The sequence below is a fragment of the Cricetulus griseus genome, chromosome 7, assembly GCF_003668045.3.
Source record: "Cricetulus griseus strain 17A/GY chromosome 7, alternate assembly CriGri-PICRH-1.0, whole genome shotgun sequence".
In the NCBI taxonomy this organism is placed as follows: Eukaryota; Metazoa; Chordata; class Mammalia; order Rodentia; family Cricetidae; genus Cricetulus; species Cricetulus griseus.
In genome coordinates, this window is record NC_048600.1 from 31,903,181 (window position 1) to 31,928,529 (window position 25,349).

Below are 25,349 nucleotides of genomic sequence, written 5' to 3' on the forward strand. Positions count from 1 at the left end.
CTGGGCCAATTAATGAGATATTCATATAAAAGAATTAAATGCCTAATGAAAATGTAACTCTAGCAGTCACTGAACCAAAACATAATAGTTACTATTGGTGATCTGAGCAACTGGTTTTCAAATACTTGTTCCAAAAAGCATTGTGTCACAATCTACGATTTAGAATTCAGCCTGAGCTGGCCTCAGAAACACTTTCTAGAGTTGTTGCAATGCATGAGGGTGAACTGTGGTTGATCTGGGTGTTTGAAAAAAAAAAAAAAAGCAAATCTATTAGGATATTGTTACATCTCTGGCATCCAGCATTCAATTCTGGACCAAACGTCTGCTCTGATTGGCTCTTGGCTGGCGCTGCAGAGGAGCTGGCAGCGCTCTAGATCAGCCTGACCTCCTACTTTGTGTATGCATGCACAGCATTACACGAGCCTTCCTCTGGTTCCAAGTACAGACGAAGAAATCAAAACAAATGGTTGCTCCAGCGGCTTCTGAAGCGTTTTTTGATTGCCCATCACCCTGCCAGGTGGGATCACCACCCTTCCCGTCATTTGCTTACAGTGCCTTCTGAGAGTTCAGTTGATTTTCAAAAAAAAAAAAAAAAAAAAAAAAAAAAAAGTGCTGAATTGCTATGCTAAGAAACAGTGTGACCTAACCTCAGAGGGGGAAAAAAAAAAGTCTGCAGGAAAATTCCGCAGCTTATGGCATATGAGACCAGAGCACTTCAAAGAGGGAATCAGGTGAAGGGTTTCTGAGCCTCACTCTGGTTGAATTGTATGGAGAAATTGCTGAATGAAATATGGAGTTTTGTTCTCTAAGAAGGTCACTGTCTCATCACTATTTACATTGATTTCTTTGAGCAACACAGCTTATCATGTAACACACGGGAAACCAATTGATCAAGAGTTAAGATTAGAGATAGGTGATTTTTTTTAACTTTTAATTAAAAAAATACTTTATGATTCCTGATTACATTGTATAAGGTTAAAAATATTATCCACACCCAAGGAGCTGTGAAGCAAAAGCCTGATGTCCCAGCCTATCCCTGACACCTGCCTAATTTCTCTGTTTAGCCAAGGTCTCTTCAGGTTGCTGGATAACCGCATGAGTCTGCAGTTGGTAAACATTCATTTTCTTGACACCTGTTGTCGCTTTTAGATCCCTCAAGAACAGAAAAGAGAGAAAGCAAGTGTCCAACCCCCGGGTGTGATGGAACCGGCCACGTAACTGGGCTTTACCCGCATCACCGCAGTCTGTCTGGATGCCCGCACAAAGATAGGGTCCCTCCAGAAAGTAAGTCGTGTCTCGCCGCTCCCCGGGGCGTGCAAGCACTCTGGCTCTGTCAATCATCCCCCCAACCTCATCTTCATGGCACCTCAGTGAAGCTGTAACTGACCAGACCTTTCCTCAGCCTGGAGGGCACCTCAGGAAGCTTCCCCCTACATCCTCTGGATATTCTGGGTACTAGGTCCCAAGAGTAGCTCACCCTGCAGTTGTCTTTCTGGAACAGGCTCCCAGGCCCACCTGAGCTCTGGCCCTAAATTCTATTTATTCTGTTATCCCAGTCAGGTAATTTCTCTACTTGGTCTCACACATGACAGAACTGTACTAGCCAGCCTCTAACATAACCCATGCACACTGGTCTTAGAAATCCCAGGAAAAACAGGCCTCGGTATCCTGCTCAAATTCCTGAATTATTGCACTCTGTCCAGTCAGCATTTAGAACAGCTTTGTTATATTCACTGTAGTCTGTTTCTTATCACAGGTGCCCTGGCATTTGCACACTAAACATGTCAAATGGACAGGTTTGGATTTGGTGGGGTTTTTCTTTTACACATTCTTTCTAAAAGACAGGTTCCAAGGGTATGAAATGAATTAGTGAAAACAGTGTTTCTTTTAGATCTAAAATGATATATATCATTTTTGTTTACCTTTCTCTTTGCAAGAAATTTACCAACTATGTAAAATCAATGAGAATCAATTGTCCAAAGCACAGACTCCAGTTTCAGAGATGAGTAAGGTGATGGATGCCTAGGATGAACCTACAGCATGCAGTGCCTACCTTCAGCTTCCAGTAGGGAAGGTGGCTGGAGGTATAGCTAGATGACTAGATGAATATTCGAAGACATTTTGAGGACCATGCTGTTACCAGGGGCACCCTTGAAATCCTTGAGAAGCAAAGCTGTCAGAGGGCAGGCAGCTCTTGTATCAGTGTGACATGAGAAGCAGGGAAAGCGAAGTGCTCTCTGGTGAAACGTGTTCAGATGGTATTATGGCTTCAGGTTCTCAAATGCCTATTAAAATTACATGCTTATGTTTCCTGTATCTGTCTTGAGAACAATTATGAAAAAGTCATAAAAATAAAACAAATCCAGGTGTGTCTACAATCCCGTGTGTTACATGACAGGGAGACGCATGGTTGACGACAGCGGCTTCCACATGTGAGCACTGTGGTAGGTGCTTGGCTGGCAAATGCAAGCACTGGCCCATTCAATGCCATAACCCGCCCAACCTGGGGAGCACTGCCCTGTTTACCAGATGAAGAACATGGGTATCCAACTCCATCTTCTTTCTCTTTCAAGGGAAGCACACTGGCTGGCAATAGGTGGTGCTCAGTACTTTAAAGTTCATCTGAGCAACTGTCAATGGGCCTGAACTCAGCTGTAAATCCATGCCAACTCTCAAACCCATCACCAACCCAAACCCTGGGTCTGGTGTTCCTATTTCAGCTCTAACCTGCTTCCTGGCATCAGGCATGTTGTGGGTTCTCAGTACAAAATGAGGCACCAGGGCTGAGAGCTAATGCTTTAAAAAGTGTCTTTATGGGATTTTTTTCCAGGACATAGTGGGGATTTTTTGCCTTTAAGATTAATCCTTTTCAATGGATAAGAATTCTCCTTGACTCTATATTTTCACAGGAAATGTCTAGATGTGGTTCAAGTGTAGGTTATGCTCTGTTGATCTGGAAACTGAATAAGCCTTCTCTGGTTGACCACATGTGGACCCATCTTAGCAGGCACTAAGTAGGGCTCAGGTCTCACCTGGTCCTACAAACTAGGTATCTACAAAAAGAAAAAGAAAGCATTTCTAAAGCCAGACATGGATCATGGATGTAATCCCAGAACTTGGGAAGTAGAAGCAGGAAGGCTGAGTTGGACACCAGCCTGGTATATCTGAGACCATGTCTCAGAAAGTGTACACGTGGCACAGGGGTACATAGGAACTCTTGACTACTTTCTCAGAATGTAAAAGTAAATAAAGAACTCCATAGTAGGTAGCGTCCTTTGTTTTTCTGGACTGGCTTCCCTCCCTGTTTCCACCCAAGTGAATCCAGTGAAGGGTTCTTCTGCTGGGACATACTAACTGGATGGACGGCAGAGGATACTTCTACTCATAAAGAAACTCCAGCCAGACAGAGTTGCTATCACCACCCACAATAGAGATTTACAGTATGCTGGGTAGTGTGGGAAGGTATCCCAAGTAGGTATAGCGGGTGGTAGGTACCCTGTGCCACTTTTTGAGCACTACAAGTACAAACAGGAGTGAATTGCCAGGGCAAAGCATACAGTATGAAGGAAAGAAGGGAGTCAAACATAGGCTTTTTGTGAAAATGTGAGGTAAAGGAGGAAGTGGATGGTGGTCAGTAAACCAGGTAAATTTGCATTTCTCAAAACCTCTAGGTGTGATGTCCATGGCTCTGGTTCGAAAGGAGCCTAGGAGGAAGGACTACAGAGGTCACTGGGCCTCCTGTTTGAAAGCTTCTGCAGATGTTTCAGAGAAAGATTGGGGGAAAGTAGTGAGGGTATCACTACAAACTAAAGTGCAGAAATGGTTTGAAACAGAGTCCAAAGAAGCAACCTGCAGACAGAAGAAGAAGATGCCACTACAGGTGTGGCCAGAACAAAGTACCTGGGTCTCCACTTAGCAGGATACAGAAACAGTCACTTGAACTCTGTCACACAGCCAAGCCTAGAAGGTGTTTGTTCTCTCCAGGGAAGACTTTATAATAGAAATATTTGGCATAAAGAGAAAGAAAGGCACATATTAAGGTAAAGAGAAATATGTGCCATTCTAACAGGGCAATAGGATAGTGGAAACACTAGCAAAACTGCAGAGTTCAAAGAGAAGGGCACATTATCCTCTGAAACAGGGACTCCTCAGAAAAGAGATCTCCTAGTCCCCCACCAAAAATAAATAAATAAATAAATAAATAAATAAATAAATAAATAAATAAAAACCTCTTCCAGGAAAGGAGGAGCTGAATGTTGACTTTTCCACTTTGATTCATATTTACTGAGCATTAGCCACATCTAAAGAAGAGGCAGGAGCTATGAGAACTTAGGGGCAAAACTGCAATAGGCTGTTTTTAAAGATCTCACCAATAGTAGTAACATGAACAGGTACAACAAAGGCATGTAGAAATGGTACACAGGGTGCAAGACAATGACTGCTCCAGAGGAGGAAGTCATGGGCAATAGTGACAGGTGTGAGCAGACATAGCTCTGAGCAGACTTCACATGACCACTGACCCTAGGCAGGCTCTGAGGTAGGGAGGACTGCCACAGAGGCCACTGGGGTTTGCAGGCATCCAGTTCAGAGAGGCAGAGCATGTGGCCAGTAGGCCTCTTTGGAGTCAGTTGTCTTGACGTCCCCAGAACTCCTAGCCCCACAAGCCTCAGCAGACACAGAGGATGGAGCTGTCAATAAAGACCAGCCTCTCTAGATGCCAACAGGCAGTGTCCTCGTGCCCTGGGGGTCATCTCTTTCATCTTCCTGTTTGTTACTTTTGTGTGATGAAATTGCAGAGATCTTACTGTTCCTGCTCATTCTACTAAAAGCACACACACACCAAAAAAAAAAAAAAAAAAAAAAAACTGATTTCCTAAGCAAACATGGTTTATTTAAAAAGTAAGGTTTAAAGTTCTGCCTACTCACATCAGACTTTGATGATCCCATGTGTTTCCAAAGCACAGGCATGTTTCTAAAACGCCCAGGCTATGTGCTGTTACACGGCTGATCAGCATCCAGTGCTTACCCATGGGATACACTAGGTTGGCCCTTGCTTTTCTGTCCCATGAGGGACTACTCAGTTTTGGCGCTCTCTAACCCCCGTGGCTCCCTGCCAGTGCACCCTGCTTTGCATGCCTGAGTACAGTCATACAACCTTCTTTCTCTTCCCACATGTATTTCCTGGTCATGCACATCACAGACGTTTGTAGGCCTGTCTGTTGTAAACTAATCTAGCCTGTTAAGAAACAATTGCATATTGTATTCTCATCACTTCTCTCTTTTAATGCTGGGCTATTTTCTTTGCCTCTCCTTTGTCAAGTTCTTGCCATGCATGAAAATGTTCTCAAGTGTCCCACTCCAGGCTGCACAGGGCGAGGGCATGTGAATAGCAACAGGAACTCGCACAGAAGGTAAGCCACACTCTGCTGGGGTGTATGCTAGAGGGAGCCATCCACAACCCTGCCCCATGGGAGCTCTTTCCTTCTATGCATCCCTCCTTTTCCAAGGAGACTGGTGGACCTCACACATTGCTCCTAAATAGTCAGTCACACCATGTATAGGAAGGTATAGGCTTGGTTACCCTGTTTTGAAGATTGATTTCTTCAGTTGTTGCCTTCCTTAGTAGAAAAGAGCACTGTTCCCTCGTAAGATACCCTTCTTGGTACAGCATCTAAGATGGAAGCCACAGCCACTTACAAAGACAGTGACCAGAAGGGTCCGGCAAGGTTCTATTATCTTCCCACATAGAAGAGATTGTCTTCCACTTACCATATAGAACAATGGACTAGAACCCAGCAGTGATAATCCAGATGACTAACTTGGTTGCTCTTGAAATTCTGATGAATCCCCTGGCCAACAGCATGGGCATCGTTAAAATATGAACAGATGTCCAGAAGCTCTGGCAGGGGTACACCAGTGGGGATGGTACTCTAGGTCAATGGCTTTCTCTGTACTACTGCTGAAAAATACATGGCCAGAATCATACTCTGGATGGTAACAAGTCCCAGCTTTCTTCCACATCCTTTTCAGACATTAAAAAAGACGGCAAGTTCCCCAGAAAATCCAGGTGATAACATATCACTTCCTTTTTTGCAGTAGCAGAATGTGATTCTGTTAAGGTTTCTCTTGCCATGGCTTAGGTTTCTTCCTAGATCAATGAAGCTGTAAAATTTCTCTTCATTTTTGTCTGACTGGTGAGTCACAACAAGCAGCTTGGTTACTGGTGTTCAGTTTATAATAAAACAGATCACAGCTCTATGCCCATTGGAGCTTCTCTGTTACTGAATCTGTAGGGGCTGGCAGAGATGCAGGAGATCCCTGCCTAGTCTTGTGCAATGAGCCTTCAATACCAGTTCCTTCTTTTGGCTTCAGTACATGTGTGTACATGAATGGACACCCACATGTATCTAGAGCACACAGAGGCAGCGTGCAGATACCATGATTTCCCGAGGAAGCAGCTCAAACAAAGAAGCCTCGCTGCTTCCTCTGCCATAGTGACTACCTGAACTAGTTACTAAACACACTTGGATGCAGTCCTGAGGGTGTTCCTATTGTACCTCCCCTTCTCTTTCCTTCCCTTTGTGAGCTGAGGTCAGAAATCCCTAAAGCCTTGCAGGTAGATGCCTCTGTGTCATCAGCTCAGAGTGCCACCGCCTGGTACAGCCGGCTAACTGCTACTCTTGGGTTTGTCAAAAACTCTTTCTCTAGCTGCCACTGCCTGGCCTCTAGAAATGGCCAACACTCCTGAATTTTTGCCAGAAATTTTAACCAGCTTGTGTTGCATTGCTTCTTGGAATTTGGGGTGCTCATTGGATAGGTTTGGTGTTGCCATCGTAGCTGTGCGCCAGACCCCAGGAAAACACAGCACCAAGCAAGCTGGAAAACTCTCTCATTTCCGTCTACCTCAGGGTCTCCTTGGCTGGCTGAAGGACGAAACATAATGGGTGCATCAGGGTGCGGCAAGGCATACACTTAATCAATTAAATCTTCTTTCTGTCATTGTAGCCTCTCTGGATGCCCTATTGCTGCTGCAGAAAAATTGGCAAAGGCTCAAGAGAAACACCAGAGCTGTGACGTGTCCAAGTCCAACCAAGCCTCAGACCGAGTCCTCAGGTACTCAACAGAAGTGTGTCACTGATGCAGTTCCATCAGAATAGCTATAACTGGGACACTTCACAGGGTAGATTTCCTCTAGGCAGAGGAAAGCCATGCCAGACTAGGAACTGAGACTTGTGTGTGCCCTCTCTTACACAAGATTATGTGGAAGCCTGGAGGTCAGTATAACTCCCAGGTCTCCAGTGGCTCAGTGTGACTTTTGAACTGAGAGAATTGGATACATTTATACGATTTGCAGCCCTGATAATCCATAACTCTATGAATGCTGAATAAAAGAGAAGTTTTAGAATTTAGTGATGATAGTAGCCCAATATAATTTCATCTCAGTTTGGAGCAAGGTACATCACCTACTTATGGATGGCACTGCTCTTTTAGAAAATGTGAGAATGATGAATGCCATTATCATGTATGAAAAGTCATCAAAGTTGCCATCACCTTTTATCCCCACACACCCTTAAGATGTGGGTGGTAGTAGGTGGCATCGCTGCCATCTGACAGGCAAGACGCTTAGAGTGCAAGGACTCATGACTTAACCTGAAGTCAGGACTGCATGCTAAAGTGGAAAAGGCCTGGGGAGCAGGACTGAACCCCCCTCTTTCCAAATTTGGGAAGGTGATTATTGGTAGAGGAAGATGTCTATATTCATCACAGACCTCACATCCATCTCAAGAAATCTGTGACAGTCGATGTACTTCTGCCTTCTTACTCGGTCTCACGACGACAATGTCTTTGTCTCTGCACGCCAATGTTAACTATCATCCTAAGGGCCACGTTTGACTATGCCTGGTTAAGTGGATGCCACACCACAGTCAAAACTCAGAGCTAGCTCTAAAACAAACAGGCTGTCTCTATAGAGTGACGATAAATACTTTCCCATAGTTACAGCATTTGGCTTCTGCTGAAGGATTTCTTTGGGAGAAACTACCTGGAGAAAATCACTAGGCAAGAGGTAGAAATGGCTTTGTGTCCTCATTTAGCAGTTCATGATTTTTTTTTCTTGCAATTAATTAAACTAACTTCCTCCTTTGGTTAAAAAAAAAACATTAAAATATTTCCAGGAAAATTTAAAATATTTAAATAAAAATAAGAAAATAAAAAATAGCTATAATCCCTCTATTCCAAGATAACCCCTCTTTGATTTTTTGATAACTCTATACATCGGTATACTTTTTATATTGCTTCAACAAGAAATAGGCTGAATTGGTGAACTGAAGACAGTAGGCTGGTAATTTGAGACTGTGTATTTTAACCATGCTGTAATACCATAAAAGTGGCATAGATATACTGCCTAGTAAAACATATAAAGGCCAGGTCATCATCTAAAGGCATGGCTCTGTGGGAGACTGCCTAGAATTCACCAATAAGAAACTCTAGGTATCACTCTAGCTTAGTGACTGCCTATGATGCATAATATTCTCGGTTCAGTGTAGTACTACAAAAACAAAAAATAAATAAATAAGTAAAAGAGGACTCATTTTCTTGTAACTACTACTAAATATAAACTTAAGAAATAATCATGGATGAACATTGTCAAAAGTTCTAATTGCAAAAAAATGGAAAGAATAGTTTAGTAATGTAACATGGGTGAATGTTGTCAAAAGTTTTAATAGCAAAAAATAATTGATAAAAAATAATAGTCGGTAAGGTAACATTCATATTCTAATACCAAATATTAAGAGCTGCATTTTAAAAAAGAAAAAAGAAAGCAACTAAAAGAAATGGCAAATGCTGTGTGAAATTAGGGCAAACTATGTCAATTTTTAAATACTTAAAAATATATATCAAGATTTCAACAGTTTTAAGTCTGAAAGAATTCTGGGTAATTTTTTTGTTTTTGTTTTTTGTTGTTGTTGTTTTTCGAGACAGGGTTTCTCTGTGTAGCTTTGGAGCCTATCCTGGAACTCACTCTGGAGACCAGGCTGGCCTCGAACTCACAGAGATCCGCCTGCCTCTACCTCCCGAGTGCTGGGATTAAAGGTGTGCGCCACCAACGCCCGGCTCTGGGTGATGTTTTTAAAGCAGTTTTTATATTTGCTAAACGTTTTCCCAATGACCTGGAGACTGGAAGGCAGGCATGCAGGTGACGGCTGAGCACGGCGGTCACCACCCTGGTCTGTGGCCTCCCACAAACCCTCAGATGGCAGCCCACCCGTTAGCCACCGGCTCACCCACTGGAGGTCCAGAAAGCGATTCCCAGGGAGGTGCAGCAAGTATTGGGGGCTGGGGACAAGCAGTCTTTCGTGTTTCCAGCTGGTTGAGAACAGGCAGTGTTTCCGGTAGGAACAGGCACCATTTCCGGCAAACACGCAGTGTTTCCGGCCAGGAAAGGCGGTGTATCTGGTAAAGGTACAAGGCGGTATATCCGGTAGGAGCAGGCTGTATTTCCAGTTGAGGTACAGGCAGAGTTTCCTAGTTACGCACAACAGCAGCAGGGTTTCAGGATGACGAACCGACAGTATTTCCCACTGAGGTACGTGCGGGTATATCCATGCGTGAATCCACTGAGTGAGAAAAAGTTTCTCATCATCAGAGATCATCCTTTGTAAATAGACTGTGAGCCAACACTTAACACGTGAATTCACCATATTTTTTCCTCCTGCTAAAACATCCATTTTTCTTTCATGGGATCTTATTTTTTTTTAATGTTTCACATAAACCAGAAACAGAATTATCAGTGAGCCCACCTGAAATTAAGGAAGATTTTAAGTTCAAAAACGATGCTGATATGGATATGACTGCAAGTCCTTTTAACAATACTTTACCCTAGAAAAAGTTTTAATCAATTAGCGAGAAGATTTGAGATTGACCTATCCGTAAGCGGACACATGTTTAACTCCTAAGTGATTTCCACTTATGAAGTAGACACACAGGACAGAACATCAGTGAAGGAATAAGAAGTAAAAACTCCTCCATTTAAATATTTTATCCTAAAGTCTAAAATAAAGGACTACTAGGTTAAAAAAATATTGAAGGATCATGAATATTTTATCAAAGGTTTTCCTACAACTCCATTTTAATACACAGATAAATTCTGATCCACTTTTGTCTCATCCTATGTCCCTAAGTGTCTTCATTTTCTCTTACATTTTGCAGAAAATTTCTTAGGAGTCCTTGCCATTTTGTGTGATTCCACTACCTTTGTAACCTCCAAAAATGCAATTCCTGTGTATCAGATTCTTTCTCAACCTCTTGTGTCATATTTTCATCACCAGTCTTGCTGAAAGTGAAAGAAAATGATAAAACACATCTTAAGCATTTTTATTTCTTCTTTTTATTTCCACTATTGACTTTTAGGCAGGTACTTTGTGATGTATAATTAAGTAAGACTGTCTTTTGGGAGAAGAGGTGAAGCTGTAATTTGTGAAAGGTCCCAAATCCACAATACATGAAAGAAATCATATGTACTAGGATAAACATGAATCATGTTGCATGCACAGACATGAGAAATCAAGTTGTTGTTTGTTGTCTATTTCTAGGCCAATGTGCTTTGTCAAGCAACTTGAGATTCCTCAGTATGGCTACAGAAACAATGTCCCTACAACAACACCGCGCTCCAACCTGGCCAAGGAGCTTGAGAAATATTCCAAGACTTCGTTTGAATACAACAGTTACGACAACCATACTTATGGCAAAAGAGCCATAGCTCCCAAGGTGCAAACCAGGGACATATCCCCCAAAGGATATGACGATGGTAGGAGGTGCACACTCTTATACATGAGAGACACGTTGCCATTGATGATGTTGTTGTTGTGTGTATCCATGTCCTGCAGATCAGCCACTGTTCATGCTCACCCAGTGGGTGCCAGAGGCCCAGCACAGGCAGAGCCCTGTGCTGAAAGACTCTAGGCCCAGAAGGGGCAGGTGGAGACACCTGTGGGTAGGAGGGACATAGTTTTCTGCAGTGACTCCAAGGCATAGGCTTCTGGCTACATAGAGATCGAGACCTAGGCTCTCTATGTTTTGGGGTGTGGCTGAGCTGGTACCCTTATAAGCTTTTTTTTTTTTAAGGCAAATACCCAAGACAAGTTTCACTGGAAGAAACAGGTTGAACTCTTTTTTAAGAAGCTCCATATTGACAATGCTCTTCAAGGGTGCATATTAGAAGTCTCTGAGGAGAAGGCCTTGCTCAAGGTCTATGCACAGGTTATACCCTAGACCAGTGAAGGTGGAGTCCCTGGGATCCTCTGTGTACTTGTATTTCTTAAAAGATACACAGGGCTCTTGATGCAGGCATAGATGATAACTTCAACCAGCCAGCTCTCTGAGCAAGCCAGGCCTGAGTTTCCTTCTCTGTCTGGGTGTTGAGGAGGAAGGCCAGCTTCAGTGTAGGACCCTTGGCCCTGAGCCTTGGCATCAGTGCCTTTTTAGAATTGATGGCACAAATACTTACAAGTTATTGTAAGTCAGTCTTTCTTGATGCCTTCCTGCAGATGGAGGAAGAAGGGGCTTTTAGGGAGTTAGGGCCCTTCTCTGAAAAATATACTTAAAGTCATACACACATAAAAAGTATTTAAAAGTCTGGGGATTCAGAAACCTTTTAACAATTCAACATGAGCTGCTGCATATCTTTCTAAGCTGTGTTTTTCTTACAGAGATAACAAGTAATTTCTTTTGTGAATGAAATTTAATTATTTCTATGACATATCACATATTGATCATCCATGTGTATCAGTTCTGTAATATTCATACAGATAAATACACAAAGAACAAAGATAGGGCAACAGGTATCATGGAAATAACTATTTTTGGTTTGTCTCTTTAGTAATAATTACTTGCTGGTTTCAAGTCTTGTAATTCATTCACTCGGTTGCAAATGAAGGATCAAAAGGAAATTATGTTCATACAGATGTAAATTCAACTTTCCAATCCATTGACATCATATGGTGATTCGGTTAATCTTTTCATCCGATGTTGATTTTCACATCCCTACTCCAAGGCTGTAGCACATTCTGATGTGCCTTATCAGACAGCTTGACAAGGCTTTTTACCTTACTGACTTTAGCCTGGGCATGCAGGTAGAGTCATAGGTGGTCATGGTGTCTTTAGAGCCATACATTCTTCCCTGGTCTGTAAATGAATCTGCTTGGGCTACTACAGTTTTGTACTTTATGAGCCACAGGGTCCTGCATGAAAGAACCTAGGATATTTACTTCCTTGAAACACTGTGTGTGCGTCCCTGCTCAAGGATGCTATGATGAAGAGTGGAGATGAGGTAGTGTGGGGGCACTCTTTTCCCACCATGAAGGCAGGAGTGAGCATATTTATTGGTCCTGATTCTCTCAAGTTCAGACAGATGCTGGTCTTGCAAACTTGAGGTAGGCTTTCCATTGCTCAGTTAAACCTCCACAATAGATTCTCAGTAAACCAAGAAAAAAAGGAAGAGCAGCAGCTTCCCACCACAACTTTCTGAGGAAGCAAATCAAAGGTCTAGTTCTCTCCTGCTGTCTCCACTGGCAGAGATTATATCTGAAAAGTTCCAGGCTGGGCAAAAATTCTGAGTCATGAGGCTGTATTGGAGACCACCTAGGGAAGCCATCCCTGTGCCCGGGCACCTAAAGGTAGAGTCCAATGTAGTCGACTATAGCAGCACCCCCTGTTTGCCTCAGACTTCTTTCAGACACACAAAGAATGTATCTCCTGCTCACTCTTGGAGAAATAAGAGATTTCTGCCCTCTAAATCCTGGCCTGACAGAATTTTTAGTTCTTAAGGACTGGGAACATTGGAGGTTCCCTTAGCAGAGAGGTGTAGCTAAGGCATAGGGCCTGGATATCAGCTCTTTACCTACCTAGCCTCCTCTGTAGCCAGAAAACCTCCCATCAACCACTTGCTTCTCCCAGACACCTCACCAGTTGTTTCTGTCCATCCATTTTTAGTCTACCTGGTCTGTCATTCTGGACAAAGGGTTGAGAGGTGAGATGAAAAATACCTGTGTGTGATGTGCACTCACGCATACAGAAGCATAGTCCATTCTATCTGAAGGACTGGATGAGTGCCACCAAATGGTAAATTGTACACTTGTGCCCAAAACTGGACTAGGCTTGATATGCAGGGATCCCCATGGGGTTGGGAGCACACAGGTGACCTGGGGAGGCCAGAAACAAGAATAAGGTTCAGCTGTAGGGGCTGAGGAAACAGCCTCCTCATTTCTCTGTCACAGTATGGATTTGGACACCTCCCATGGGAAGAGGATGTGTACAGGATGAGATGGAATAGGAGGGGAAGGGATGGCGCAGTCCATGAGTGTGAAGTTAGCGTCTCCCTCCCCTATGGGGAACTAAGAATGGCTCTTATGTCTTTAAATTTTAGCAAGAAAGTCAAAAGAAGGGTGTCTCATGATATGGAAATTATATGAAATTTTAAATCCCCTGTATGTGGTTATGGGCCCATAGTCACTTTCCATCTCACCTATGGTCTAGACTGTTGTCTAGGTTAGTAGCACAGCCCAGGACTTAACGTCTGCTTGGCCCTGATAGCCTTAAATTTCTGCCACCAGGTCATTTGCAAAGACAAGTTGCTGACCTGGGTGCTGCATCTTTGGGCACAGCTCATAACCTTAGGTTTGCTGCAACTGGTTGTATCCTAGGGTCACCACAGCTCCCACTCATACCCCTTCCCCTTGACTATTTCCCCTTCCAAAGTCTTCAAGTTCAAACTTCTGATTATCTATTAGCCTTTTCCTTGTCGCCCATACTTTCTAGGCCAGCCCTCTCACCTTAGACTCCAGGACATCCTAGATGCCAGCATCAGGCAGCTTCTCCATCAGCCTAGGTCCTTCATGTTTACCCTTTGTAGCATGGATTTCTCTGTTTGCCATAGCCATGCCTGGGACTTGCTTCTCTTATGCTACCTGATAAACTTTCTCTTGGGCCTTTTCTGCCCAAGTCCTCATGCAGCACGCCATGTCTTGCTTAGTTCTATGGCTGCCTTCCAGCCTATTACAGCAGCCACATGTGTCCTTTGCAAACGCACTACCTGCCTACAGTGTGGGTCTGTGTCCCATCCCTAGGTCAGTTCATCAATGAACTTACCTTATGTTAGCTCCCAGAGAGAGGGACTCTGGTCCTCAGAGTCTTCAGGCCTTACCATGGAGGTCGGCTAGGAAGACAGTGGGTCTGACAGAGGTGGTAATCGGACCCTCTGTAGGCCTTATCCTCAACCTATGCTCCAGAAGAACCCTGGTTTCCATGGAAGATTCTGCATCTCAATCCCTGCCTGTTTGTAGTACACAACATAGAAGTTAAGGGCTAAGGGAGCCATTTCCCCTTCTGAAAGTATCCACCTTAATGATCAGTGCCCCTATATTATACTATCTGTCTGGTTTTCATGGAAACTCATGATTGTATGGCCATGTGTCTATTCCCTGAAAGAAACTGAAAATGCAAAATAAACAGATATCATCCAAGGAGTATGAGAATTTCCATAAGCAGTGTAGGTTTATGAGGAGGTTCTGGCTGCAGGTTTTATGTTGGTTTTGCTAATATAGTGTTTTAGTCTTTGAAGGCAGCCCATATTTAGCCCTGGGGATCGGTGATGATATTCTATCCTCTTCAATCAGGGGCAGAATGTAAGCACATGTGGCACTCAATGTGGCTGCCTGGCTATCAACCACCGGTGGCCTCTAGGGTAGAAGCCTTCACATTCTCATTTCCCATCATCTGTTGGCACCAAGGATACACAGTTTCATATGAAATAGAACTTTTTTTGCTAAGAAAAATTAAATGCATTATGCCACTGTTATTCTGGTCAGACATGGGGGAGGACAGTGACAGGAGCATCCAAGTAGATGCCCTCACTATGCAGTACTTCGGGCCTCAGCACCATGAATGAATGCCTTGCTGAGTGTGGCCTTAGTGACTCAGACTGACAGTTCTGTGGATATCAGCAGTGTTAGCAGGATGAAAGACATTGCTTTCTTGAATTACTTAAAGTACAGGTACTGTTAATTTCATTTTGCATAAAACAAAAATTATTAGACCCAGTAAAAGGAGCAGTACAGATGTGAATATCACCCTGGTTGTATGCCTGATGGGAATGGGCAAGTGCATAGAGGATTTACCAATAGTTCAGTCACCTCTAAACTTCTGCACTGCCAAATTGTCAGAATGCAGGCATCATCTCCATGACTTAAACCCCTAGAAAAGTATAGGCACCAACATATTTACACTTACAACTTCAAGATAAAAGAAAGTGATCAAAGTAAGATGAGAGAAATGCAATCATTTTTAAGATTTATTTTAGTAAAATGTGGCCCACAGATGTAGTGTTTTGGGCACATGAAATGCTGGGGCAGTACAGGACACAAGGCTCCTGGACTACAGCCCGGGTGCTTCTCTGTCTGCTGTGGCCCTGAACAGCCCTGAACAGCCTCAGTGTCTGTATCTGAGAGATGGATCTGCAGCAGCGTCAGTCCACAGGGAGGTGGGAAGTTAGAGAATCTGCCATATTTGGCCTGGGAAGCAATTACCACGGGACAGGATGCTGCAGGCCAACTGCCTGCTGTCCCTTAGCTCTGTGCCCACAGAACTGAATGGGAATGCCATCCTCTTGCTCTGACATAGCCTTACATAGTGAGACCCTGTCTCAAAAATGAAACAAGAAGATACCATGTTGGTTTTTTCCTGGACGGGTGACTAGCCTTCCCCATTTAAAAAGAAAACAAAATAAAACCCTCTTGGAAAGTGGTAGTAAATGCCTATAACACCAGCATTTGATTTGTTGGGTAGATGCAGTAGGTTCTTCAGGTCTAGACCAGCCTGAGCTATGTGGTTAGCCTTATCCCAAAGGCACCTTCATATGTGGTATTGAATTTTTGTAGTATTTTCATGTCTTGTTTTTTTATCAAATATTTTGATGATGCAGAATCATTGAGTTGACATTCACATTTCAAAGCATGGCAAGTGTAACCCTCATTGCCCATGTGTAGGCCTCTGCCTGGTGCCCCTGTACAGTTCTTTGTTCAGTCACTCAGGCACCCTGGTGTAAGCTGTGCTTGGTCTAAATCCACTATTCTCACACACATAGTTCTACAGTCATACTAATGGAACTTACAAAAGAGAGAGCAGAGAATGAATAGGTAGCCACTGAACCCTCATCCTACCCAGTGCAGGAGTTGCCCCTGTGCTTCTCTGAGGCTGATTGACTCACTAGCCCTGCAGAATTAACAGTGTGTCCAAGTGGCTGATGGCCCTCCATGAGCTTTATTGGAAACTGACTGTGGTCCCTTGGAAGGAATCTGGATGAAACAGTCGCTTATGCAATTTGTTTCCTAGTGTCCTGGGTGACATTAGAATGGGGTGGTCACTCTTACCCCAGGATCTGGTCATCATGGCCTCAACTGAAGTAACCTCAGTTTTATTAAAATGTTTTCCCATTACCATACCTCCCCCGAGTCTTTAGCAGGCAACATTTAATCGAGACTCACATTACCAGATAGGATTATTTCACTATGGTTGTTCATTTGTGTTTGGAGATGTTATAGTATGACCTACAAAGCCTGTGTTAACTCTTTTTAGAAGGTTTATGGTTCATTTTGTGTATTTTTGTCCTTTTTGGAGGACAATTGTCAAGATCAAGCTCTAGGTACAGAGCAGCTAATGACCCCAAGGCCTCAATCCCAGAGAGCAGTAGCCATCCACAAGGCTTCTCACAGGTACAGGTTACTACAAGAGTGACTAAGGTAGCTATTGCCTGTGGGGGAAAGCCCTAAGCATTGCACTAGCCTAGCCAAGCTGGTCCATGTACATGCCTGACCCCTAGTGCCATTCTCTGCCCCCTTAACAGTTCCCTTTATGTATTTCATCACTCTGAGGAGGGTAAACATGGTATCTCTATGTTGAATATCTAGTCTTGGTGAAAATGAATATCCTGTGCACTCAACTAGAAGTGCTTCTGTGTTAGTGAAAAGAACCCATCCTAATGAATCAACCTTGAAGGAGAGACATGTTAAGCAGCTCTGAAAATTAACCCTCACTCCCAAGTACTTGGTGGCTGCTTTTGAAGGTGCTGGCATAAAAGGAAGCTGATCAAAGGATCTGCAAGGAAAGACCCCCTGCAGGCAGATGAAGAGCTGACCCAGCTGCCCTCTGGTGTCCCACATTTGCCAGGGACAGATAGTTGTCCTTAGGTATATGCCAAGCTCACTCTTCCCTTTAACTCTAGAAGCCTGTGTAACAATTACAGGATAGAAGTGTTTGGCTCACAATATCTGGTACACATGCCATACCAGAAACTTTCTCACAAAGCCCATAGTCCCCACAGCCTTAGTGATGATTCTTGGGTATCCTGAGAATCTGGGCCAACTACACATATGGCTAGAAAGAGTGGTCAGACTCTTAATGGATCAGTCATGTATAGTAGCCAAGTCCTGTTTACCCAAATATGTAGATGGTGCAGCAGTCATGATCAGTCAAAGCAGGGCTGATCCTCTCACAGGGTCACCCCCAATACTCTGTTCATTCAAGCATGAACAGTGTAGACTGGGAAGAATGAATAACCCCCATTTCTGTGTGTGTAAAGATGGGTGGGTTGGGACCAGTTTGTGTGTGCAGCATCCTGAGTGCAGGGCCTAACCACACTGTCCTCTGTCTCTCCAGCCAAGCGGTACTGCAAGAATGCCAGCCCCAGCAGCAGCACCACCAGCAGTTATGCGCCCAGCAGCAGCAGCAACCTCAGCTGCGGTGGTGGCAGCAGCGCCAGTAGCACGTGTAGCAAGAGCAGCTTTGACTACACACATGACATGGAGGCCGCACACATGGCAGCCACAGCCATCCTCAACCTGTCCACACGTTGCCGTGAAATGCCACAGAACCTGTCCACCAAGCCCCAGGACCTGTGCACCGCCCGGGTATGCCCAGGACCTCAGCTGTGTCACGAGGGAGCTGGCTATGAGTTGACTCGCTGCCAGCCCTACAGCCCTGTACCTCAGAACAGTGGACAGGTGTCTTTGTCACCTCTAACTCTAGCTTGTGTCTGGGACATTAACACAACCATCACCCATGGCCTTTATGATATCTCAACTTCAGGGTACACAAAGCCAAAAAAAAAAAAGGTGCAGCTTGACATTTAAACAAGAAGGCTTAGTGGTATCCTTGTTAGGTAAATGTGAGGCTATCCCTTTACCACATGCCTAGTAGGTCACACAGGAGAGCGAAGAAAGAGATGACATCTGACTGCACTTTTGATGTCTGTGGTCTCAGCCAATACTGTTACCTCAATGGCACACTCAGTGCTACAAGATTCAAGAAAGGTTTCTGTTGTTTAAGTTTTCTCACCTGATCAAGAAATTGTATTTGTCATGAAAACTACTTTTTATTATTTTTTATTTTGAGATTATAATACAATTATAGCCATTCCCCCCCATTAAGCTATTAATTTTATTATGTGTGCATATGGAAAGAAGCATGTGCACCATGGTTCATGTGCGGAGGTCGGAGGATAACCAGCAGAAGTTCTCTCTTTCTACCATATGGGCACTTATCAATTGGCCCACTGCAGCATTGCTGGCACTCATAATCGAAGAGAAGGCCATTAGGATGGGCAGGGAAGAGAGTGAGCTGTCTCCCCAGGGCTCTAGGCAGGAAGCAGTGTGGTAGTAAGTAGAGCTTGTGTGTTGACCACCTGCCCTCTATGTATCTGGAGACTCTAGGCACTGACAGCAGTTGTCACAACTCATTGTAATTTATATGATAGAGAAGGTCCATCACTTTATGGTTTGCTTTCATTCTTTTGATATTTTTTACTCCATATTAGTGGGACAGTATCAGGGAACATGAATTCTTTATGGCCATCTGGGCTACTGAAATGCAAGGCTAGTACAAAAGCCATTCCTCCCTGTGAGAATAAACATAGAAACCTCCCCTGGAGTTGTTTGTTTTGTCCTTTAAAAAAAAAAAACACAATTGGGATAATGGTTCCAATATGATGCATCTAAATTAGTATCAAAGCTTGGAATCTGGGGTGCTTTGACAGACTTCTGGCAGAACAACACTGGAAATATATGAAGAGCAAAATACCAAGGACAGGACACTTGTCCCCTGTGTCCTCTACCTGCCCAAGAAGAAGAGGTAGCTAGGTATCAGAGGCCACGGGGTCACTCAAGTTGGAGGTCACATTTTTCCTTGAGAGAGTGAACTCTCTGGGAAAATGGTAGCTTATTTTAACTGTGCTTGTCCACTGCCATCTAAATACCTGCACCCCTCTGCTGGCAAAGCAGACTTTGAAGAGCTTGGTCTATTTCAATGCATCTCTGTATTTGTGCTGTCTCACTTCTCAATTTTTACCTATTTGACACAGTAGCAGATATGAGGACATGCAGATCAGCTCAGAGCAGAATCCCTAGAACAGGGCCTTAGGAACTGTAGTGCAAACTACCTCTTTTGAAATGGAAATCTCTTGGCACTGGGTTTCATGTCAGAAGGAAAATTCTAGTTCTTTCTCCATCCTTTCATCAACACTCAAGTCTTTCCTTTTTCTTCTCACTCACTTTGTAATTGTTGTCATCAATGAAATAAAGGGAAAAAATAAGCTGGTATATTATGGATGTATGGTAGGATGGAGGATGGATCTGTGAAGGATGGATAGATGGGTGCAGGATAAATTAATACATGTGCAAATGGATGATGGACAGAGAGAGGAAAGGGGGTCGATGGATGGATGGATGGTAAATGGATGGGTATATAGATAGATATGATACGGATGGGTGAATCTTCCAAGCAGTTTCTCTGTTAAGCCTGTGGTGGCAGGCAAGCCTACAGACCATGATGGTTCACTTGTATGTTAATGGAAGCGGGAGCAAGGGAGAGTATTATTGGTGAACTCCATCATAGCTAACAGTCATCCTCATTTGGGAAAGATGGAAAGGTAGAAAGAGGGCAGTCAGGCCTTCTGGGTAATACATCTTTCTCTCAACAGAATCCAGACATGGAAGTGGATGAGAATGGAACCTTGGACCTGAGCATGAACAAGCAGAGGCCTCGAGACAGCTGCTGCCCAGTCCTGACACCCCTGGAGCCCATGTCCCCCCAGCAGCAGGCAGTGATGAGCAGCCGATGCTTCCAGCTGAGTGAAGGGGATTGCTGGGACTTGCCAGTAGACTACACCAAAATGAAGCCTCGGAGGGTAGATGAGGATGACCCCAAAGAGATTACTGTAAGTCCTTCTCCTTGACCCTACCTATATTTGCTAGAAGCCCAAGAGGGGCCTTGGTAAAGAAAAGATATTTGCACACTCTCTAAAAGAAAATGTATTTTCTCCCTAAGTTTGGCCTTTAGCTAACAAGGACTTGGAGAACATTTTTTGGTTGACCCAGGAAATGTATAATTGACACTGATTTGAGAGAAACGGACTATGGGCTCTTTCAAATTTTATTTTCTAATAGGTGTGCAGCATTATGAGTGGTTTCCCTAGGAAAATACAGAAAAGACCATATTTTTTTTTCAAACAAAACAATACTGCATTTTCCTGGAGCAGTATAGGCAGGAAGATGAGTTCTGGGACAACTTGAGCCATATAGTGAAACCCAAGTTAATTAAAAATAAAATAAAAACTTACTGTGTGTTACCAATAAGCTCAAGCATTCAGGCTACACTTCTTGCATAATGCATCTTAGTATAGTCATCTGACTGCTTGTTTATGGCAGTATTTTTAAGATGCCTATGTTAGAGTATATTTTCAAGTAGTTCGGACTTTATCAAATTAGTTTACTACTATAGTATAATACCACTTGGACAAAAGATAGACTGTTTTCTTTTTTGTGCTCTTGTAGGTCTTACATATGCAGGTGCACCCACATGCAGAGCTCAGAGCAGGAAGTCAGATGTCTTCCTGTGTCACTGTCTGCCTCCTGCCTTTAGAACAGGGAGCTCAGAATTTGACTAGACTTGCTTGCCAACAAACTCTTGGGATTCTTTCTCCTTTCCCAATGCTGGAGTTAATGGTTCCCACAGCTATACCTGGCTTTTTACAAGGGTGACTGGGATTCAAACTTGGGTCCTTTGTGCTTGCCTGGCAAGCCACTCTTACACACTCAGCTATCTCCCCAGCCCCAAAAGAACATATTTTCTTTGCTGGAGAAGTTTTTAGTGCTTAAGTATGAAAGTTCTAACATCTGTATACTTTGTAAAATGAATAAAACTATGAGTAGAATAAGGAGCCCACTTACCAAACCATCACATCCTTACAATGAAAGAGGAACAGGTGGAGAGGCCTGCCTTTGAGCCTATTTGTTGTTTTGTTTTGTTTTTGTGCTGTGTAGTCCTGAATGGCCTCAAAGTCATGGTGATCTCCCTGCCTTCTCCTACTGAATGCTTGAGTTAAACCATAACTATCAAGAAGGAAATGGCAGTTGAATCTCTGAATTTTTTAAATTAAAGTTAAGCCTCCCTCCAGCGACAAAAACCTCTTCGTCATAGACTGTCTCAGAAGTAAACTTGCCTTTTAGCTTGTAGCATGGACTTAGGAAACATATTTGCTGAACTTTGTCCTCTCTAGAAAAATCTAGGTTACTGTGTGTGGACCCACCAAAAGTAGGTACTTTATTTTTAAAATAATAATAATTTAAATCACAACATTGACATAGTTGGTCTTCCATTGCCTTGACATAGAAAAGTACATGTAGGTGAAACACTAACCAGCGACTGGTAAAAAGTCCACTCTAAAATGTTTTCATGAAGAATATTAGATTTCTAGGTCCCTGTTAATAGCAGGTGCCCCCTGTAACAGCCACGAACATCCAGCTCTTCCCTGGACACTACATGCGAAAAAGGACCAGGTACAGTGGTTTCTCTGGCATCCAGCACACCCACTGGTCCTAAGCAAGAGCCCTGTAAATTTTTAGCAGCCCATGGGCAGTTCATCTTGTGTCTCACAACAAAGATACATTTGGGTTTTAAATATAAGAGAGGCAGAAGAACAGACAGGGAAACCCTACAGCCAGTGAATCTTGGGCTGGTGAGTTTTGTTGCTGTGTGTGGCTCTGAAGCTGTTTTCTGTCTACAGCCAGAAGACTTGGACCCATTCCAGGAGGCCCTGGAAGAAAGAAGGTATCCAGGGGAGGTGACCATCCCAAGCCCCAAACCCAAGTACCCGCAGTGCAAGGAGAGCAAAAAGGACTTAATAACGTAAGCACACCGTAAGGTGACACGCTGGCTCTTAGCCCTCCTTTCCCTGGCTTACTTTCAAAGTGAAGACATGTATATGTACATATATATGCCTTGCCATTTGAGCATGTACATTGGCGGCCCAGGAATCTCCAGATGCCGGTTGAGCAGAGCCAGAGGCTGCCTTGCACCTGCTTGTTCTCAGTGGCGCTCTATTGTGCGGAGGTGTCATTTCATTTAACCCTGTGCATTTTATTTGCAGCTTTCTCCAGGGAGCTTAACTCCCCTTGCAGACATTGCAGCTAAACTGGAAACAATGAAATTTTTAAGTTTTTTTTTTAAAAAAAAAAAAACATATTTACTATTCTGGCTGTCTTTGTTTTTGTTTGGTGGCAGATGTCCAACTCCAGGGTGTGATGGGAGTGGTCATGTGACTGGTAATTACGCCTCACACAGAGGGTGTGACTTCATTTTTCTCATGGTGGATTCTGTCTCTTCAATTTATTGTTTTCAGCTTACCTCAACAATGCTGTCAAAGTACAAATGTTGAATTCTATGTCAACCCTCCGAGTGCTGTATGCTGCCCTTCAAAAACATGCTAATTTACATGTTACACAATGATTGTTAGATCACTAAATTTGCAGAATTCTTCCCAAAAATTTAAACCAAGAGAACATGTATTTTGTTTTGATTTTTTTAAAAAAAATATTAACAGAAATGATTTCTTAAACATATGCTTGGTGACACCCAGAGTTAATAATATAAAAATTCAGTATACAGCACTTGGTCCATTGCTCTTCTGCATTGAACTTTTTTTATTTTCAACTTTGTTTTGTGTTGTTTGAGTGCTGCTACTGCCTAGGGGTTCACTCACTGTGTCTCTGGCCTGTCTTACAGTCTGTCTGGCTGCCCCCTGGCGGACAAAAGTATTCGAAGTATGCTGGCCACCAGTTCACAAGAGCTCAAGTAAGCATTCATGAGACTAATTCTTCTTTAACAATCTCTTTGCTGTTAGTTCACAGAAAGTAGTGTGCTGTTTGAAAGTGAATTGTCTGTGAAGGAGTCTCCTTTGTGCCTGATTATTTGGATAGTCTCTAGTTCTTTTGTGTCACAGCCTTTGTATCTGGAATTTCTTGTCTTCAGATACATATGCACTCCCAGGGAAAATCGTTGCAGAGTTACTCAAACTTTCAGAAAATTGCTGTATAACATTTTTTTAAAAATGGATGCTGGGGATAAAAATCTACCTGGTAACAGCCAGTTAGGTAAACTTGTGTTCTTCATTATGAACACTGCCCAGGCCAGTAACAGTGCAGCTCAGGATCTGTGTGGTGTACACACACACACACACACACACACACACACACACACACACACACACACGTGCGTGTACATGGTAGCCATAGCTCCCTCTCCTCTCCTTTCCTCTCCCCCTCTCTGTGTTGTAACTTTTAAGCATAAATCTGGCAAAACTGAGCCCAGTGCCAGCACCAGCAGACTGAGTCTGTTCTCCTTTGTAATCAAATGTACCAAACTCAGTTCCAAGCAGTCCATAGAGGGAGCCAGTGAAAGTATGACACAAGCATGGAAACTTTACCCACTCTAGTCAGTGTGAACTTTGAGGTGTCTGTAGAGATAAAAGGCCAAACTTGACAGCATAGCATGATGTTGGCAACTGCCCCTCGAATTATAGCCTTTGCTTACCTTATGTTTCCTACCATTGTGTAGAATGCTTGGCTGGGAAGATACTGTCCCCTCCCGACCATCCTATCCCTTATCCCCATTTCCATAGTCCAAGGGTGACCTGAGTGCAGCCTTCTGTTTGACACCCATGTCATTTTTTTCAGGCTCCCTGTCCAGGGCCCTAGTGCCATAGACCACCTGCTCATGTTCAGTGACTTCCTGAACTAGCCCTTCTGCCAATTGCAGGACTCTTGCCTTGCCGTTGTCTTCCTGAACTAACTGTAAGCAGCTGAAGGGCTTCCTCTTGTCTGACAGTCTAGCAGCGTTTAAATCAGTGCCTGATGGACAAATAGCTTTAGCACCTCAAAGCAACAGCCCTTAGGAGCAACAATCCGGCACACTTTGTTCAGCCATCTTTTTGTCATGGCTTTAATCCACATTTTCCTCACGGTCAAAATGTGACCAACTGCACTTGGATCCTGGCCAGCACATCAGAATGTGGCAGCATTCTTTTGACTCTCTTGATGAGGAACTCTTTGCATAAAGCCTGGTATATCTCCAGTTGCAACAGGCCACCTGTAAACAAGAAACTAGCTTTTGTTCTACTGGTGCATTCTGACTGCTTAGTGTTTTGAGACATGGGACCAGAACACTTTCCTGACAGTATAGTTCACATCTGTTAGTGTGTTGGGCTTGGTGTCTTCACATCTAACATTTCAGGCAGACCTGCTGTTTCTCCAGTCCACAGTTCCTCTTGCTTCATTTCATCTTGGGAGATGGCTGGTCCTCTCATCAGCACCCTCAGGGAAGGAACTGAACTCACATCATCCAGACAGCGTAGTCTTGGTCAGCGCCCTCCTTTTTCCTTCCTGCCAGGAAGCTGTACCATCCGGAGAACAGATACTTTTGCCTGGTTTGGGTTCATCTAAAAGTTATACATGTTTTCTATGTTTGTCTTTGCAAATAAGTCCTTTTTTGCTTGACCCCTGCTAAGAAATCTAAACCTGACTAATTTCCTAAAATGAACTGTTTCTGTTAATGGAACTTCAAAACTTAAAATTTGGTGTCTTCTTTAAAGAGATTACAATTTAAACAGCCATTTTTTAAAAAAAATCTCCTCTACACACTAAATAAATAAATAAATAAATAGACCATCACGATAGCCTTTTCTCTCAGCCTTTCATTAAAGACTCTCAGTCCAATGCTTCCTTGTAGAAGTCAGGAAGGTTTGCTGGTGTGTTTTCCTTTGTAAGTTGTACAGCAGCTTAGAGTAATCATGATTATTGCAGTGTATGGATATTCCTGAAAGCCTTGGTCAGTTTGTACAGTAGCATCTCACCTGAATGAGGAACTGAGTTGAGTCCCTGGGTTATTATTCATACAACAGTCTCTACCTACCAATGATAATGTTAGGAAGTGGGTCCCAATAACCTCAGCTACCACATAGATTTTTA

The 25,349-nt window shown here is 43.4% G+C and overlaps 1 protein-coding gene across 7 annotated transcripts in view; it reads left to right on the top strand.

Annotated features, from left to right (window-relative positions):
* Positions 1–25,349, top strand: part of Myt1l (myelin transcription factor 1 like) — a 134,217-nt gene that overhangs the window by 44,322 nt on the left and 64,546 nt on the right. For 6 of the 7 annotated variants that reach the window (XM_035447774.1, XM_035447775.1, XM_035447770.1 and 3 more), the window contains exons 6-13: positions 1,150–1,284; positions 5,321–5,411; positions 7,006–7,113; positions 10,593–10,807; positions 17,710–17,960; positions 20,027–20,263; positions 22,112–22,233; positions 23,110–23,178. In XM_035447774.1, coding sequence (XP_035303665.1) covers positions 1,150–1,284; positions 5,321–5,411; positions 7,006–7,113; positions 10,593–10,807; positions 17,710–17,960; positions 20,027–20,263; positions 22,112–22,233; positions 23,110–23,178 — 1,228 coding nt within the window. The remainder of the gene's footprint in view (positions 1–1,149; positions 1,285–5,320; positions 5,412–7,005; positions 7,114–10,592; positions 10,808–17,709; positions 17,961–20,026; positions 20,264–22,111; positions 22,234–23,109; positions 23,179–25,349) is intronic. The other variant, XM_035447776.1, reaches the window with a different exon arrangement.